The sequence below is a fragment of the Melopsittacus undulatus genome, chromosome Z (assembly GCF_012275295.1).
Source record: "Melopsittacus undulatus isolate bMelUnd1 chromosome Z, bMelUnd1.mat.Z, whole genome shotgun sequence".
Lineage (NCBI taxonomy): Eukaryota > Metazoa > Chordata > Aves > Psittaciformes > Psittaculidae > Melopsittacus > Melopsittacus undulatus.
The window spans coordinates 35,464,140-35,484,027 of NC_047557.1; the positions used below are offsets into that span (position 1 = coordinate 35,464,140).

The 19,888-nt window shown below is 39.4% G+C and overlaps 1 protein-coding gene across 1 annotated transcript in view; it reads left to right on the forward strand.

Moving 5' to 3' along the window:
• The window catches only part of ADAMTSL1 (ADAMTS like 1), a 180,661-nt gene that overhangs the window by 34,118 nt on the left and 126,655 nt on the right, over positions 1–19,888 (forward strand). Inside the window, 1 exon segment of the mRNA XM_034072780.1 lies at positions 8,456–8,692. Within this exon segment, the coding sequence (XP_033928671.1) occupies positions 8,456–8,692 (237 nt within the window).

Consider the following 19,888-nt stretch of genomic DNA (forward strand, 5'->3'; position numbering starts at 1 on the left):
TTCTTAATAAAAGGATTAAATGAGTTTTAATTTCTTCCTTTTAGTAAATTTGCAAAACTAGCAGTAAATCAAACTAATCTCAAGCTTATGACTGCATCATACTTTGACCAGGCCCTCCAAATTCTGTTTTATGTCATGGGGAAAGTACTTGATTGTATCCATTTCATAGACATTTGATTTCAGAGGACAGTATTTGCTTTTTTAAAAATATGATTGAGATGTTCTGCCTTTTCACTTATCATCTTTACTAATCTGAGATAATGTGCACCAGTACTCAAAACATCAGTCGGTGCGAGGGCACTGCCACCATGACCTGTATCAGTACTTGTGGTAGGATCCTGCCACAGCCATGGTGATTCTCAGCCCATGTTTCTGGGGCTAGGCACCATTTCAAAATACCTTGTGCAGCACCAGTGGAAGCCTTAGGCAATTTGGGAATCCCAGATGTACATCTCTGCTGAAATCCATTCTGTTACTGAATGGTGTAGCTGTACTACTGAAGTACTATTTGTCTCTTTCAGAATAGTAAAACAAAATCATATGCTTTCTCTTTAATGGAAGTCTGTCTTTGTCTCCAGAGTCCAAGGATACATACACACAAATTGGAGCTTGAAAACAACTCATTAACCCCATGGCTTGTTGTAGAATTCTTCAATGAAGAAGACATAGAATACTGTATTTTTGTTAACTCAGACTTTGCCTCTTAAGATTTCATCCACAAAGACTCTGAAAATCAGCATGACAATAATTTCAGGCTCAGTGAGACCTTCGTTTTCATCTGTTAGATGACTTGTCTGTTACATGAAAGGAAAATGAAAGCAAATCCCCCCACTCCTCCTCTGTAAATAAAGCTAGCTATCATGCATTGTGGAAAATTTCTTCTTTATTCTTGTGGAAATCATCAAGTCCTTAAATAAGAGTTTTCATTGCAATTAGTTTGTTCATAACTTGAAGACATTATTGTTCATAAAATAATCAGTCTTTTCATGTTCTGAAAACTGTCTTTCTTTAAACTGACATGTTTTTATTTACATGACTGTCCTCTTAAAGAAAGGATGTGGAGTCATACTAAAAGCAAACTCTTTATTTCAAAGGTGAAATTGGAGAATGGGAAGAATACTTCTTGGAATCTGGCAATGAACACATTTTCATAGACACTATCATTTGCAAGATTTTGCTACAGCTGGTTTTAATTCATCCTGAAATTAAATTACAGGGTGGAGGGGAGGAGAGGAATGAGATAAAGAAAAATGGAAGCAAGGGGAGAGAGTGGCATGTCTGTTTCTTCAGCAATCTATGTTATTCTAGGGATTCTGAACCATTTTAAGTAGTACAGACTGTAAGAGGGGTTGATATTGCTGTCTATAAAGCTTCTGAACAGTCCTTAAAAGAACAAATCCAGTCCAGTATCTTCACCACTTGCATTGCCTGGTGTTGATCAGAAACTGGAAACACTTTGGGTATGAAACCACATGTGTAAATAGTAAAAGAAGGAATGAGGGAATCTGAAGATGATTTAGGGTTGAATTGCATCTGCTTTTTTTCTTCTTACTTTTCATATTGACTCCAAGCATGTTTCCAGCCATTTTAGAATATATTCATGGGATAGAGAGAGAGGGAGTAATTTGTTTTTCTTTAGAAAATTACTCTGAATACAATAAAAATATGTTTTTGCATCTAGCTGTGTTGTTGTGCTAAACATTATTCAAAACAAACAAAAGATATTTCCAAACTGCAAATAGGATTTTTCAAGTGGTTTGTTAGTTTTTTTTTCAAGTTAGAATGCTCTATGTTCCTTCTTCTGTGCACGTCCCTAGTCACCAGATCTTCTCCAGGTTTTGCACCAGAATGTCTTGCCATCTCATCTGCACTTTCTTTTCCTATTTACTTGCTTATACCTGCCAGCATGATGATGAACGCTACATATAAAGCAGCTCATGAGATTTTGCTCTTTGACATGAAAATAAGCAATGCTGGAGGCTGCACAACATTACTAGCTCTTTCAACAAGGTTTACAGCAGTTAGCCTAAGATAAAATTTGTAGATGCTACATCACATTAATCAGACCACCAAACCTCATAAACACCACCTGCAGCTCTTTTTCATATATACCTCACTTTCTTCTCACTTGGCTGAAATACCAGCTGTGATGACATCCTCCATTTTTTGGCTTGCATTCAGACAAGCTACTTCCATCCCTGTTTCTAATCAGCTCATGCTTCATTTTATACACAATAGCCCTGATACTTGCAACCTTACTTTTGACAAAATGACACTATCTTCTTTCCATGACACTATCTTCTTTCCATGCACTGAAGGCTAGCCTGTTGTAAAGTGTCAAACTTTTTATAAGTGTGTAAATCTCTAGAAACATTGTCTTGTGCATATGAAAAGCATTATCACCAGGTAGAACTTTTTCAGAGACACAAAAATGATTATCAGGATTTAATTTTCTACCCTTTGGTACTAGAAATACCATCTGAAGTCTTCTGCAGTCAAACCTCAAACACCACAGTTTGCATTTTGCAATTAAAAAAAAATGGTATAAATACTACACATATGTTCTTAGGGACATCAGATTCACTTCACATCTGGTTACTTTATAAGTGACAATTCTTCCAAACTCAGATCACTTATTGTAACTACAGTCGGTTTATAAAAATGCTGAATTTTAATATCTTTACTAACTACAATCTCATTTCCAAATGGGTGCATTTTAAAACTTCAGTGTGTCATCTAGGAATTATTTATTTGCATTGAAAACCAAATGATTTTAGTATATTCCTAATGTTAGCAGCCTTGACTTCTGGATTTTCTATGTTTTCAGCAAGCAGAACAAAAAAATACCCTAAAAACTACTGCAACTTTTTAATGTAAATACATAAAGAATCTTTGTAGACCAAACATCTGTATCACTTCCATCACAGTGGCATTTCAGGACTCGGCTCAGGATTCTTCAAGACTGTGGATGACTCACAGATTTAAATTCGATATTACTGATAATAATAATTTTTATTATTTTAATATCTCTTTTCAGTCTGCCAGTGTGTTACCTATGGTGCTTTTAGGGAAGTGTAATCTAATATTTGTATTTGTATTAGTTTTTGACTGAAATATTCAGAAGTTTTTCAAGCCAAAATAAGTTATTCTATCTGCTGTCAATGTTTCACTTACTATTTAGAAGATATGAACAAAGAAAATTTTAAAATGGCATGAAGGGCTACATATTGAATTATTTGCTCTCTAACATGGGTATATACTTTAAAAGAAGAAAATAAGGTGCTTTTTTGTCAAAATTCTTTTTATAAACATTTCTAACGACAACTGTTCATGGAGGTTTAGATTTATACTTCACTTGACTGTTTTAGCCCTCATCTCCACTCCATGTTTATTTAATACAGAGTGGAAGCATCTGCTGGCATTCCCCCATTTACTTTGTTCATATTATTTCTCTCATACTTCTCTCTGTCAAATATTGCAGTGTCTTGGGGTTGTCGTAGAAAGCTATAGTATGAGCCCCTCTGTATCTAAACAGCTAAGCATCATCCTAACCTATTTAGAAGTTCACAGGAATACACTAGTGAAAAATCTGGCTGCAAAAAACTTTATTCAAGCAGGGCTCTCAACAATGCTTCAAGGTCAACTGGAGTTAACATTAAAACCATATATCTCCTAAGTCTCTGTATTTTCATCTTAAGTTCTTATTTAGTCTTGGTCAAGCCTCTACTGGAGGACCTCAGGCTTTCTTTCCCAGTAGGGAAATTGGTGCAGCTGAAATGCTGTGTGTACTTCATGGAACCGGTTCAATAAGCTGTTCTGTCAGATGCTGCACAGAGTAGTCCAATTGTAAGTCATTTTTTGAGCAGAGGAAAAGCTCCAGGTATAGTAAATCATTCTTGGCCTCTGCAAATATACAAGCACATATATTGTAAACTGTTTTAAGGTTCCTCGTCTGTTTCCATCTATAGCAGCTTAGATATGATCTTCCACATTTCACCCTCTAAGTAAACTTTAAAAAGCCTGACCCTCTTTGTCCCGTGAAATTTGATCTACCTATCACCATCAAAGGACATCTGGGATTCATCTTATCTTTTCCACTGGTTTGTTGATTAATAGCAATTGTTTTGAATGGGATTCAAACATGGCAAAACTCTGTGGACCTTATGAATTACCATAGGGTCAAATAGGAGGTCAAGTTAAACAAAAAAAACCAACTAAATGTGAGGAAGCAAATGAAGCTGTAGTAATATGACCAACATTAGGTTCTTAAGAAGTGAAGATGTAACTCCTGTGTTTATTTTAAAATAGGTTTCGTACCTCAAAGGAGTTTCTGATCATCTTTAAAATGACACATATCTTCAATCCAGAGGAGGAAATCTTGTCCCGATAGGATGAATGGAGATTATAGGTATCCATCACAGCTTCAGTCTTTCAGGAATATCTCATGAGCCTTCATGCTAAAGGTCATGTAGCAGCTGTCTAGGACTCCTGGGGTTAGAGGAACAGTTGTTTCCTATTCACTGGAAATTTTCTTCCCTAAAAAGTCTCAATGAATGAGAAGCTTGAAGATAAATGGGCTTAGACAAGACTTTCAAGATGATCAGTTCTTTCTGATTCTTCAAGGAGTGCAGTGACAATGGTTCGTCATGTCTGCAGGGGCCCATAGATAATTTCAAAAAGAAAACAAAACCAATAGAATTTGAATATAACACCAAAGCTGGAGTAACCTGAAGCAGAACTGTATTGCTTTTGTGGCGAGGTACCAGTGCTGACACATGCTCTAAGCCAAACACAGGCTATGCAGATGTGGTTAGCAAAATACTTTGCAGAACTACATAACCCATGCAAAGATATGCTACACCACTACACTGACTTGGCCCATAACTTCTGGTTGTCTCAAAGTGTGGGCATACTCTTGTCTATCAGTCTGCTGTGCAGATAGACAAACTACATACTGTTAGATAGCTTCCAGGATGAGACCCTTAGGTGGAGTAGAATGTAACTTCACTCACATCAATTAAATAGTGCTAGCTGGCAGCTCTGAAGGATACCCTTCCACCAAGACCCATGTGAACATTGAAAACATGCTAATTTTCTTAATTTTGGGGGTTTTTTTCTTTTGTTTTTTCTTTTTTTCTGACTTTCTTCTGTCCATGAGCCAGCACTGAAGAAACAAGGCATGGGAAAAATGCCTCAAAACAGCAAAGCTCTTATATAGAGGCGTGCGAAGTGTTTTGTAGAAAATAGAAATTTGCTGCTTGAACAAATACGCAACAAAACACTGGCTTTGCCTTATCTGTTATTTCAGCAACTAGACTATTCATTTATAGATTGTAAGCTTATATCTGTCTTTCATTATATAATTGCACAAAGAAGTTCTGATCACTAGTGACATACAGTATAAACAATAAATTGTGAGTTTAAAAAGAGAAAAAAAAACATGGAAAGAAATTAATAAGTAGTGCTAAGTTCTATACAGTTTCTACTTTTTCAGTCTCAGTGACCTGTGTCTAATGATGGGTACTTTTTTTAATATTGTCCATTGGTATAAAAAAATATATGTTACAAAGTCTTATGCAGCTATTATGGATGTAGGTGCAAGTACATGTGCTCTCTTAACTGAAAGGAAAGTTCTCCTCTTGAGGTAAAGGGATATTTAAGGCCTTCAGATAGATCTAGGACTTGGAATTTCAGCAGGAGTAAAGTGGTAGGCCAGGCTGTGACCCTTTTTCGTATCTGCGTGCCAAGAGAAGTATGCATGTCTGCATTTCTGACTGCTTGAATGTATTCTTCGAATGGCTTCAAGTTTCACATGAAAACTTTTTTAAACACAAGGTCTACTATTTAAATCCATTGTTTTATTTTGATCATGATATCAAAGACTGGAAGTATTTAACATCAGTCCTGGTCACCTGCCGTGTCCTGAAAACTTGTTATGTTGACGGTACATTTTTTTCTTTCTTTGATTTAAAAATAAAATCCAATACAACAAACATAGTATTGAATACTGCACAAAGTAGGATTATGAACTCTTTAGGTTTTGTGCTTTACTGGGTCTTTCTGTCTTTGTAAAAATAAAGCTATTGAAAGCCAGGAAGTTTTGAAGGTAGAGCCAAGCTTGAACCAAACAAGAGGATTGGCTTGCATCTCCGCAACAAGCCTAAGCCAAGCCAACAGACCTGACTGTGTTCATTTATGGGGAGTAAAAATCAGAGAAGGTTATGCACCAAAGATTTTGTGGGAGGAAATGTGGCCATATTGTTCTTCTGTGTCTGTTCCCTTCTCTATTTGAAAATAGAGCTAAAACAGATACTGGGTCAATATGTAACTGTCTTGTTCATTCTGTTTAAAAGCAGAACATAAAGACCACTTCTCCTTGAGTTAATAGCTATAGAGGAATAATGAATTTCCCACATAATTTTCTGTTCTCTTCACTCTGTGCTGCTGTCCATAGTTTGTCTCATGTGAACAGGTTGCCCAGATCAGAAAAAGGACCTGATTGCCTCAAAATTTTCCTAGAGATTTTAAAATCAAACTGAAATACTTTCAGTTTCTATTTTGCTTTCTTCTTTTTTAATCTTCCGCAACATATGATTAAAAACCTGTCTGTCATCTAAGTCCTCCAGCACTAAAATTCCAGTTATGAGCTTGTACTTTCAACCTCCACTTTCAAGAAGGATCAGTGAGCTCTCCTCAAAAATCAGGATTATTGCTCTTTGATACATATTCTTCTATGACAGGATTTAGCCCAGATTTATTTATGTATTTATTTGTTTCTCTTTTATGCCTTATCCATTTAACCTTTTGTAGCAGGAACACTGTTACCTTGTACTTAGACAGCAGAACTTCTGACTGGAGCCTGACCCACTGGTTTTGGCTTGTATCCCATTCAAATATAAGGCAAATTAACTGAAAATTTGCTCTGATGGTACAATACAAATTGGGCTTAAAGCCACATTGCCACTACACGGTGAGCGAGAACCTGGATTGGTTATTGTGGGTTTGAGCCAAAGGTATACAAATGGAAAATTCATAGCCAAGACTTCGACAATTTATATCCAAAGGAGTCTTTGAAAGCTCAGTTGTTAAGGCAGGTTTTATTTTAGACTTTAATGCTCAACAACAATCCTTTGATATCATAAAACGTTATGCAGCCCCCATGCCAGTTGTATTGAAAGCTGTAATAGTCTGCCCTATTAGAAACAGCAGAAAAGTGTTAATGAATGAAGGTGTAGAAAAAGGCCTGAAAAATAGAAGTGATTATTTAAATCTCAGAGGACATATTTTGTCTCAGTAGCAGCAAGACTTTCCTAGCTTAGAGTATAAGAAAACCTGTGAATGAAGTCGTCACTAATAATACTTGAATGTCTATAGGATGAAGTAGTTTGAGGATATAGAATACAAGCATTGTAAAAGGATATTGTCTAGTTATGTGGTTGTATATACATACAAATACTTCCCTATCAAGTCTATAGTAGACATCTATGACTCTCTAAAAATAAAAAGAATGTTACAGTCCTCAAGCAAAGTTTACAACAGGTATTCATTTCACCTCATATTTGACCAGGTATCACTGAGGAGCAGATTTCCTTACAGCAGCAAGGTGGAGGACTATGGGACTTCAATAATCTGAGGCAGCCATATTGCCAATTTTTACATTTTTGTCACAGTTCATATTCTTTTAATGCTTTTACTAAAGCTTACCTTCTCTATTCCTGTAATTGTGTAAGAAATTCTGGTTATTTTAAAAAAAAAAAAAACAAAACAACAATTAATCTCTAGTCTTTGTGATTGCTTGTACAGGAAAACTTGAAACGCTGTTCTTCAAGGATCAAAAAATAGAAAGGAAATAAAAAGAACTCATGTTAATTTTGCCTGAAGCCTATTGAGAACTTGACTCATGGTTTTCAATGCCAAACAATGGCAAGTGGGGACAAGAAGGGCTTCACATTCTCATCAACAAGAAACTATGCAGTATGAGTGGTCTTTGGTTTTTGTATCAGGTGTACTGAGTTCAGAGTAGGGTTTGTATGTCTCACAAACCTCCTGAAGGATTAAGAAAGGGGCTTTTTAACAGTCCTCCCAGGAAAATAATAGTAAGTTGCTAGTTATTCAAATTATGAAAACTTAGGTTAAAGAAATACAAACATGTATCACATTTTTTGGTTCTTGTTACTCTACCAACTGATGAAGCAAAAAAAAAAAAAAAAGAAAAACAAAAGCTAGGGAGGAGATATGCTCAAATAAACAAACAAATAATGTAATTCTCTCTTCTTTCTCTTCAGTTGCAGAGGAAAATTTGTCTGGAAAAGACTGGCTGTGCACACACATTTCTCCACATATGTGCACAAGTGGAGATTCAGGAACAGCATGTCAGGGCTGTGGTTAATACACCTACAGTTCATTACGACTGGCTGTCCTAACATACCTGCTAATCTTTTCCTCTTTTCTTTAGGACTGTCCACCAGAAGCAGGTGATTTTCGTGCCCAGCAGTGCTCTGCTCACAATGACGTCAAGTACCAGGGACAGTTTTATGAATGGCTTCCTGTCTCTAATGACCTGGACAACCCATGCTCGCTGAAGTGCCAGGCCAAAGGAACAGCTCTTGTTGTGGAGCTGGCACCAAAGGTTCTGGATGGGACCCGATGCTACACTGAATCACTGGACATGTGCATCAGTGGCTTGTGCCAAGTAAGGACAGAAGCCCTACCCTAAAGCCTTTCCTCATGACCTTCCCCCCTCAGTTCTCTCATGTGCCTACTCTCCTCCTTCATACTTGTATCATTTTAGCATCTTCATTTTAATTATCTGTTTTCATTCTCTTAAGTTGACTTCTGTCTTGCTTGGAAGACGTGTACAAATTCAAATGTTATTTTCTCATTTTATGCTGTTTCCTTGTTTCTTTCTGTGGTTTTGGTTTTTTGGGTTTTGGTTTCTTTTGTTTGGGGGGGAGTGGAGGGGGAGGTTGAGGAAAGTGTTATCAGGTTTTGTATTATCAGCAGCAGATCTCATTTGAAAGCACCATAAAAAAATAATGGGTTAGCATCTAGTTTGGATATAAGTTTTGTAAGCCCATGAAATTACATTATCTTTGAGGATTATTGCTCCCTGGAAGTCCCAAACCACACAGCAGAAGATGAAGTACTAAACTATGAAACTGGAAAATCTGCTATTGATTTGCCATAGGATTAAGTAAGCTGCTATGTCTTTACACCTCAGCTTCCCTGTTTGCTGAACAGAGTGAATGGAAATCTACTCATCATTCAGCCAATTTATTTGCATCCTAATGTGTTTCTATATGGCTTTTGTGCTTTTAGTTATATTTTCTTCTCTTTTGAACCTATCTGCATCAGAGTTTAGTCATCTGAACTACATGTAGCTGTTGATGGAGGGAAGGAAATCTGCATCATCTGCTTTTAATACAGAACACAGCCGAATATCAATCAGAAAAGGCTGAATCTAGATTCATGTTTTAGTGCCCTGTCTCTTTCCCATCTATGTAGACTTGATGTGGTTTTGGCCTTCTATTGTATTTTCAGCCACTTTTTATACCTTTAGAAGTCTTTCTCCCTGTTTCTTCTCTTTGATTTTCTGTTCTGAGCCAGAAGCAGTCCTGCAGTAAATGAATCAGAGTAGACAGTTACAGGGGCTAATCTCACTTGTGATCTGAAGAAAACAATCATCTAGACCTCTTGACCTCAGCCAAGTGCACAAGTTTCCCTAAATTCTGGATTGCTTAATGACCCACTCTAATTATAGCTCTAATAGCAGGATTAGATCCAACGATGAAAAAGTTGGTCATTTCTGAGATCTTTAAGTAAGTTTGCTACTACAAAAAGGTAGTTCAGGAATGGAGAAAACACTTTTGTTTCTTCTTCCAAGACTGTCCATCTTTCTCTATTGCATTCTTTCAATTTTACGGGTTGCTAGTTAAACACAGATGTATACCAGAAATGCCTATCTTAATGTCTCCTATTTATGATAATATTATATTTCTCTTTACACATCTACTACCAAACACTACTAGAGGTACTTTTTAACTTCTCTGATTTATCAGTTCTTAAAGATTGAACTGCATAGTCGGTTCAAGTCAGTTAGTAATAAACTTAGTTTCCTTAGCAAATTTTTACAGAGAGTGAAAAGTACTTGTAGCAAAAGCAGTCAGTCTATGGACCCCAGTATATTATGGACAGAGCATGAAAATCAGTGATCTAAAAAAAAAAAAAAAAGAGAAAGGATGATTTCATAAGGTGCAATGGCTTGCTACAGCATTGTCTTTGAAGTCAGCATGGCGATAGAATTGTAGCCAACAATACTCAGCTGAATTTCGAAAGCTATTGTTTGTATCAAGCTGAGGCAGTGAATGCATTGAATATTTTGCCAGATAGTTTCGTGCAGCTTGTTCACAATAAAACATGGGCTTTTTTCAAATCTTAGCTTTAAGTTTTGTTGCTTACTATGTTGGTATTACTTATTTGTGTGTGTTGTTATAAATCTGTGATAGGTAAAGAAATTGATTGTCAGTTGAGAATCACCAATTCTAAAAATATTTTTAATGCAAACTTTTCTGCAGTGAAGATATATTTTGTTAAGTGATTTTTGTCACTGTGTAGTTACCAAATTATTATGTTATATACATATATATACTTATATGTCTATATATACACACGTGTGTGCTTCCAGTTTTATTTCATGAGAAATAAAAGCCACACTGGCTGGTGCATAATGTCAGAAGAGTGGGAAAAATCCTCTCTCCTTTAAATAGTTGACTGTGCTATATTGTCTGTCTATCATGATTTCAGCATGGATAGTTTCTCTTGTCCCTTCTGTTTATAAGCATTGTTGTATGGATCCTTTCCTGTTTACAGCTCAGCCCAAAATATACAACTAATCAGGTTACAGTGTCACTTAAACCTGTGTTCAGTGTGTGGCTTTTGTACTCACTAGCAGAGAGAACTTGCTTGATACAAGTAAAATACATATTTTAAAGAACATAGACTAGGTTTCCACCTCAGCAGGCTCTTAAAGTCCCATGAAAGTGCCTTGGTCCTCAGACGTCTCTGTGGGATGTGCCTGGAGCACTGCTGCAGAAATTGGCCTAGGCCTATGGCCATTCCTAGTCATTGCTTAGCCTGGGAGATGATTTATTTGCATGACCTCCTTGCACCGTTCAGGTCAACTCCAGTTTTGAGGAAAGAGAAGGCAGGAAGTCTTTCCCACTCTATCTGAAGTTCTGGAAGCAACTGGCCTACATTACTCCACCCTGCAACACTCATTGCTGTAATATTCAAGACTGTTCTTATCTGTGCTTGCCACCAGTAACACTGAGCATCACATGCTTATTTTGACAAGATCCCACTTCCAGCACTTTAATTTGTCATATTATATAACAGTGAAAACTCTGTCAGAAACTTCTAGAAGGAGATTTTTACCTGTGTTGCTGTTTTACATTCACACAGGAGGACTGAAATTGCCTGTCATTTGCCTGTTTGATGGCAAAGTAGAGAATCAAATGCCTTTATTCTGTTAATTCTCTACAAACAAGCATCATTTGTGTTTCTACCAATGTGTATTCATTTTCAAAGGCGTTTAATCTCCCATGACAGCTTCTAAGAATGATCTTTTTCTTCTACCAAGGCTATGTTGGGGGAGGGGAGCATCATTCCATCCCAACATACCCGGTCAGTTGCTAGCACCTATAATAAATACTCTGAGCAATGTAGTAATATTCTAGCCACTCCAGCCACTGAGCCGGCTTCATTTGGAGCTCGGATCAGATGCCTCTATACAAATGCCAGTAGCATGGGGAATAAACAAGAGGAATTAGAGATGTGGGCACATCTACAGGGCTATGATATAATAGGCATCACCAAAACATGGTGGGATGGCTCCTTTGACTGGAGTGTTGGAATGGAAGGTTATAGGCTTTTTAGAAAAGACAGGCCCGGTAGGAGGGGAGGGGGAGTTGCCCTTTATGTTAGAGATAGGCTGGAGAGTATGGAACTCTCCTTGGGGACAGGTGATCAGTTAGCAGGAAGTTTGTGGGTCAGGGTTAAGGGGAAATCGGTGATGGGACACATTACTGTGGGGATATGTTACAGACTGCCTGATCAAGAGGAACCTGTGGATGAAGAACACTACAGACAAATAAAAAAAGCCTCATGCTCACAGGCCCTTATTCTCATGGGGGACTTCAACCACCCTGACATCTGTTGGGGTGACGGTATGGCCTGGCACAAGCAATCCAGGAGGTTTCTCGATTGTGTGGAAGACAACTTCCTTCTGCAAGCAATAAAGGAGCCGACGAGGAGAGGTGCCCTGCTTGACCTCGTGCTCACCAACAGGGAAGGGCTTGTTGGAAATGTGACGCTCCAGGGAAGTCTTGGATGCAGTGATCATGAGATGGTCGAATTCGAGGTCCTCAAGACAGTGGGAAGAGCGTACAGTAAGCTCACTGCCCTGGGCTTCAAGAGAGCAGACTTTGGCCCCTTCAGGAACCTGCTTAGCAAGGTTCCATGGGATATAGCCCTTGAGTGTAAGGGGGCCCAAGGCTCTTGGTTAATATTCAAGGTTCACCTGCTACAAGCTCAGGAGTGTTGCATCCTGACCAGAAGGAAGTGCAGCAGGAGGGCCAGGAGACCTCCTTGGATGGATAAGGAGCTGCTGAGGAAAAATTACAGGAAAAAAGAGGCTTATAAAAGGTGGAAGCAAGGACAGGCAGCCTGGAATGAATACAGGGATGTTGTCAGGGTAGTTAGGGACCAAGTTAGGAAAGCTAAGACCCAATTGGAGCTAAACTTGGCTAGGGATGTTAAAGATAACAGCAAAGGATTTTATAGGTATGTAGCAGCTAAAAAACAGCCTAGGGACAACATAGGCCCCCTCCAGAAGCTTTCGGGAGAACTGGCTACACAGGACTTGGAGAAGGCTGAGGTTCTGAATGGCTTCTTTGCCTTCGTCTTCACTGGCAAAGGCTCTGACCGCAGCACCCAAGTCTTGGAGGGCAGATGCAGGGACTGCGAAAACTTAGACCTTGAGCCCACTGTAGGAGAGGATCTGGTTCAAGACCATCTTAAGAACCTGAACGTACACAAGTCCATGGGCCCTGATGAAATCCATCTGCGGGTCCTGAAGGAGCTGGCGAATGAAGTTGCAAAATCACTGGCCATCTTATTTGAAAAATCATGGCAGTCAGGTGAAGTTCCTGATGACTGGAAAAAGGGAAATATAACCCTATAACCCCCATTTTCAAGAAGGGGAAAATGGATGACCCGGGGAATTACAGACCAGTCAGTCTCACCTCTGTGCCTGGCAAAATCTTGGAGCAGATTCTCTTGGAAGGCATGCTAGAGCACATGAAAAACAACAAGGTTCTTGGTGACAGCCAGCATGGCTTTACTAGGGGAAAATCCTGCCTGACCAATTTGGTGGCCTTCTATGACAGGGCTACAAATGTGATGGATGGGGTGGAGCAGCTGATGTCATCTATCTGGACTTGTGCAAAGCCTTCGACACTGTCCCACATGACATCCTTGTCTCTAAATTGGAGTGTCATCCATTTGATAGGTGCACCACTGTGTGGATAAAGAACTGGCTGGATGGTTGCACTCAAAGAGTCAATGTCTGGCTGGAGACCAGTAACGAGTGGTGTCCCTCAGGGATCGGTGTTGGGACTGGTTTTGTTTAACGTCTTTGTGGATGACATGGACAGTGGGATTGAGTGTGCCCTCAGCAAGTTTGCCAATGACACCAAGCTGTGTGGTTCGGTTGATACGCTAGAGGAAAAAAATGCCATCCAGAGGGACCTTGACACACTTGTGAGGTGGGCTGATGCCAACCTCATGAAGTTTAACCATGACAAGTGCAAGGTCCTACACCTGGGTCAGAGCAATCCCAGGCACAGGTACAGGTTGGGCAAAAAGGAAATTCATGGTAGTCCTGCGGAGAAGGACTTGGGGGTGTTGGTCAATGAGAAAATGAACATGAGCCAGCTTCAGTGTGCACTCACAGCCCAGAAAGCCAACCGTATCCTGGGCTGCATCAAGAGGAGCGTGACCAGCAGGTCAAAGGAGGTGATCCTGCCCCCCTACTCTGCTCTCGGGAGACCTCACTTGGAGTATTGTGTTCAGTTCTGGTGTCCTCAACATAAAAAGGACGTGGTGCTGTTAGAACATGTCCAGAGGAGGGCCACGAGGATGATCAGGGGACTGGAGCACCTCCCATATGAAGACAGGCTGAGAAAGTTGGGGCTGTTCAGCCTGGAGAAGAGAAGGCTGCGTGGAGACCTCATAGCAGCCTTCCAGTATCTGAAGGGGGCCTACAGGGATGCCGGGGAGGGACTATTCATTAGGAACTGTAGTGACAGGACATGGGGTAATGGGTTGAAACTTAAACAGCAGAGGTTTAGACTGGATCTAAGGAAGAAATTCCTTACTTTAAGGGTGGTGAGGTACTGGAATGGGTTGCCCGGGGAGGTTGTGAATGTTCCATCCCTGGCAGTGTTCCAGGCCAGGTTGGATAAAGCCTTGGGTGGCATGGTTTAGTGTGAGGTGTCCCTGCCCATGGCAGAGGGGTTGGAACTAGATGATCTTGAGGTCCTTTCCAATCCTAACTATTCTCTGATTCTATGATTCTATGACTGAAGTCAGGTTAAAACAAAGGAAACCATTACAGGAAAAAAATACTAGGTATTTAGATGTTGCTGGGATTTCAGTCTCCTGTAGTTCACCTAGTTCTGGCTCCTATTTGTTGCTTTTCTTTTTTTAAGTACTAAAACACCAGAAGAAAAATGCAAGAGATACAATAATAACTTTATTATTTAGGAAAGATGGTGGCCACTTTTCTTCAGACAGGTAAAAAGCATTATAACAGGATGAGTTCTAAGTTGACTTTCAATTTAGCCCAGCCCTTTGGCATTATGATTAAAGTAGCTTTTCAGTTTCTGATGTCTTCATCAAGCTTCTTGGCCTAAATACTCAAAAAGAGTTATTCTTTTTTTTTTTTTTAGAGTGTATTGAAACCTTGATGCCTTCTGGGGACATAACATTTCAGAAAGTACTGAATTCTTGATTTCTGATGGTCAGGTCCTTTCAAACTGTGTCAAGCTGAACAGCTGAACTGCTGTTTCAACTTTTTGTCTAATACTCTCCATCCTCTTCTATCTCATATTCTGTGAATAATAAATTTTTATTTTGTTTTCTTGTTGATGAGTATCATTGTAATGCAATGAAAGAAATAGCATTACCCCCACCATATCTTTCCATCACACAGAAAGGAGTGGGGTGGAAGACATTATGACACATAAGTGTAATAGACAAATGTTTAAATTGCTATCTTCGTGCCAGGTACCAACATTTTTGTGTCAGACAGTGGTGAGGAAACAGGGATATGTCTGTTGTATGAAAGAATCTGTATTTGCATTATTAGACCTCCACTCCCCTGCTCGGAGCCATTATTTTTCTGCTTTATGGTACCAAGGAGATTGGCACCACTGAACAGATATTTGTCCTAGTCTTTCAGCAGAAACAATACCTGCTGTTACTCCCAAGTAGACAAACTGTCTATTGTAGGTATGCCTTTGACCAGCAGCACACAGAGCACCTCCCTTTGCTGGGGTGGGAAGCACATTGTGATTTGGGAGCTTAGCAAAAAGAAGATATTCCAAAGAGCAGTTTGGACACTCAAGAGAGCTCTTTTACAGTTACCATGAAGTCCTCTGTGTACATGTGTTTCCTTAGCACACCGAAAAATCTAAGGTATGTTGAGTGGCACAGAGAATTTAGTGCTGCAAGATGTTAGCGTGTCCACACTTGGCTGGGCATTTTAAGAGTGTCCCCCCATGCCCCAAATAGATGTGTTGTTCTCACTGAAGACTGTGGCAAAGCTTTCAATTAGTGTGCAAATCCAGAGCATGGGGGCCACAGGCATTTTAACTAGTTTCCCCTGTCATCCCAAGTGTCTTCTCATCGAGCCCGCATGCATTCCTCTTACACTGGTTAGAATACCACACAGACTAAGCAGTTTCAGCAGGGGGCTGGGGACATGCAGTCTCTCTCAAGTATTTGAGCTGTGGGTGAAGTCTGTTCCTTGATAACACAGATTATGTGACTGCCCTGAATTACCAGCAAGTCTGTGCTGGCACTGTTAGTAGGAAAGCACTGCAGCTGCATCCCCATTGATCCAGCCGACAGAGGACAGGCTCCTGTCAACAAAAGAAGCCTGTCTGAGAGAAGGAAGCTCGTACACCCAACACAAGAGAGGTCTGAGTGGCAGTATCAAGCATGTCATGAAGTTACCAGAGCTAACAAAGAATCATAGTCAAATATAATGTGTCACAAGTGCCAATTAAACGCTTTTACAGTCTAGTGCTTCATCATTTAAGAGGATGGGTCTAGAGGGCAGACTTCATTAACTTTACTTTTGCTTTCTCAAGCACATTGTTCTGAGGGAGCTGAGTGAGAGCTGCCTTGATGAGTTTTGACTTATAATGGCTTTTGCAATCACCCTCTGTTGTAATATTTTCATATTCTACAAAACCTAGCAAATCTTTTCCCTGGCAATGCTAAGTAAGTGATCTGTTTAGACAGTATGTGTGACTTTATGAGAAAATCAAGCATTTCAATAAAAACCTGCTATAGAGCACTGACTAAAGAAATGAGGGATTTTTGGTTTCTTTCAATCACAACACACAAGAATAAAGCAGAAACTTTTTCTTACTCTGACAGAATATGGACATGTGAACACAAATCCAGACAAAACCAAATAAAACTGTGAATTGGATAGGTGAATATAAATAATCACAAAAGCCTCTTTTTTTCCTCTTGTCATCTGTTTATAAACTCTTGAAATTTAATTCTGTTTAAATGTTGCTCCTTACAGAACAGCAGCCTTTTGATTCCTATATCATCAGAGAGTGAAATAGGTATGGCTTTGTTTCCACATCTGTGGGCTCCTGTGTTGGCCCAAACAATAAATTGGTTGGTTATGTATGACTGAATCTGAAAAAAAAAATCAATCTTTTTTAAGTAAGAAGATTCCTTCTGTCAAAATTTGCATATAAGGATAAGACTTGCATTTTTTCCACATCCAAAATTTTAATGCCTCTACAAATCCTCATTTAAAAGTTGTAGCTTTTAAGTTTATTTGTTTCTTTTTAAATTAAGGGTTGTTTCAGAATGAGGTTACAGTTACCCTTTTCTCTGAGGAAAACCTGAGAAATTCTGAGGAATTTCTCTTGAGTTCCTTCTGCTGCTGGGCGTTCGCAGTTTGGTTCTAGAACTTTGTCCGAAACACTGATTCTTAAAGTACTGTGTGAGCCTCCATGAGGGTTTTTGTCTGGGTTTAAAAACAGTAGTAGCAGACAACCCTGTCTAGCTGGGAATATTGGGTATGGGGCAGATACCAAGCAGGATCTGCATTTCCAGTGGATCAGTGGTACATAAGGCAACAAGCAAAGACAAATCACTGAGCTGGCCAGCCACACAGTGTGTTGGAAGGTGGATCTCTGTCACTCCAGTCGTTCTGTTTAACAATTAGGCTACTTATCAGTGACTGAAATTTGTTTACACTGCCTGAAATGGTTGCAGGTTTTGTTTGGCTTAAGTGCCAAGTGAGTACATTGATTGCATATGTCACTGGGGCTACTGTTAACAGCACAGTCGCAAATTGCCTTGACATTGTAAAAATCATCTTATGGTCTTCAATTACAATTGCTGACTATGGTGTGCTTTTAACTAAATTCCTTGGGACATAGGAGGGTCCTGCCCAGCTGCACATGACTGCCTGTCACGGAACAATGTCAGTAGGCTGTGCCAAAAAAATACTGAGGCTGTGAACTCTCGTCATAAGGTGTCAGTGAATTGAAGGGCAGATATCACTTCAGCAGGAGTTGCGAGTCCTTTCATCACAGACACCAATCCAATTCCAGTTTGCTGTACAGCTCATAGCTGTTCTCTCCACAGTAATTTAAGTGTACAACAGTAATTCGTCCTGATTATAAAACAGGATTTGGACCCAGTTGAAACAGTGGCTCTGATCCAAAACTTTCTTCAGTTGAGTAGTGGCAATCAACACAAGTTCCAGATTGAGCCCCAGATTGGTATATGTGTGAAGAGCAACTTTGTTTTCTTCGGATTCTCAGAATTTCTTCTGTTTGAACTGCAGACGTGCCCTTTGAAAACCAGAGAGATTTATTTATAATTGGCTAGATTTGCAAGCTTGCTTTATTACATTATTTCCTGCCCAGAGTTTCTTAATACTGAATAGAAATTATTATGAAAACTTCTTACTTCAGGGCATTTCTAGGCTAGCAGGGCTGAAGCAAAACCTGTCATTGCTGGTCCAGTTTTATTTCTGGAAAAATCTGCTAAACTGAGCCAGAGTTCAAGGGGAACACATACATACATAACATTCATGCACGCACTCAGTAAGTTAGTTCCAACTCCTGTTGTGAGACTTTTAACTTAATGTTTTTAAACTATACATGAACAGCTGCTTTGTTAACTTGACGAACGTCTTTTTTCTTGCAGTGTCCTGTAAAGATTATTTTGCAAATGTATGTCACAGTCAGGAATGTCCCTATTTTTCTGTTTTCCCAACTCACTGGCTGCTAGTGGAGTAAAAGTGTTTTTGGAGGTCGGAATCACAGTCAGCTTGAAGTGTGGGATTTCAGCCTAAAATGTAGTATGGAATCTTTACCTCTGAGCAGAACTGTAGCATATAATGCCAGAAAACAATTCAGGCTTGGCCAAGCAGTGATTAGCTGCTATTATTTTGGCTTTTGTTACCAACTTTTTATGCTAAACCAGTAAGAAGAATAAAAAAAATCAGGTCATTCTAGAGAGGATAAAGAAAGTGAGGGAGCTGGTACTTACCTTTGATTTCATGGTACTGGATGTGTGACATCTTCCATATACTGAGAGATCTCCAGAGCTCTGCATGATCTTCCTTTACTATTGTAAGGGCCTTTACCCACAACAGCAACAAGCTTCACAGGCACAGCTTTAGAAATATGCAAGAGCTCCATCCAAAGCCTATTGTGCATTTTCTAGATGTTAATGGGGTTTCGATTAGATTGTCAGGGAACTTAGTGAAGCTGCTTCTGATGTTTTGTGTGGTAACAATCTGCAGGTCAAGCCTCTGACCGCACTTCAGCAGTTTGAAACTCTAAAGGTCTCAGTGTGGAAAGTCTGTGCTCAATTAGCCTGCTTTAAGGGGAGGAGGCTTAACAGGCAATAGAAATGAGTATAAAACTGCTTACTTAAGAACATTTCTAGGCACAATTTGTTGCAGTAATCCATTTTTTGTTCCTGTTGGGGGCTTCCTTCCCAGCCCTTTATGGATTGAAAAAGACTTCATCTCCCTAAGCCCTGCAGGATAAATTAAGATCAGGACAAGAATGCATTGGAAAAGGAAGTTTCCATCCCACAGAAACTTCAGAATTTCAACACTGGTTCTAGTTTCAAACCAAGATGAGGAGTTGACATTTCAAAGCTTTACAGAGAGTGAAATATTCCCCAGACCTCTGATTCAAAGATGTCACTATTTTGTTTCAAATTGTGTCCACCAAACCTTTACTCTGAGCTGCACATTAGAGATACAATATCCCTATTCACTCCTTTGCTTAGCAAACTGATGAAACATTTCCTTCTGTGGTGCTTACTTTCATGACGAGTCCTTAAGCACCCCCCAGTCAGATGAGTATGCCCATGGGTTAGAGTCTCAGCAGGCTTTCCTACCTCTGCAACATAAGCAAATCTACTTTTCCTGATGGCTGGGTCTCCCCTAGAGTGTCACATCTTCAGCATCCCTGGTAACAGGCATTCCAAAATACGGAAAATCTAAAAATTCCTTCCTATGTTTCATGCATTTTTCAGGTGAATGCTGAAA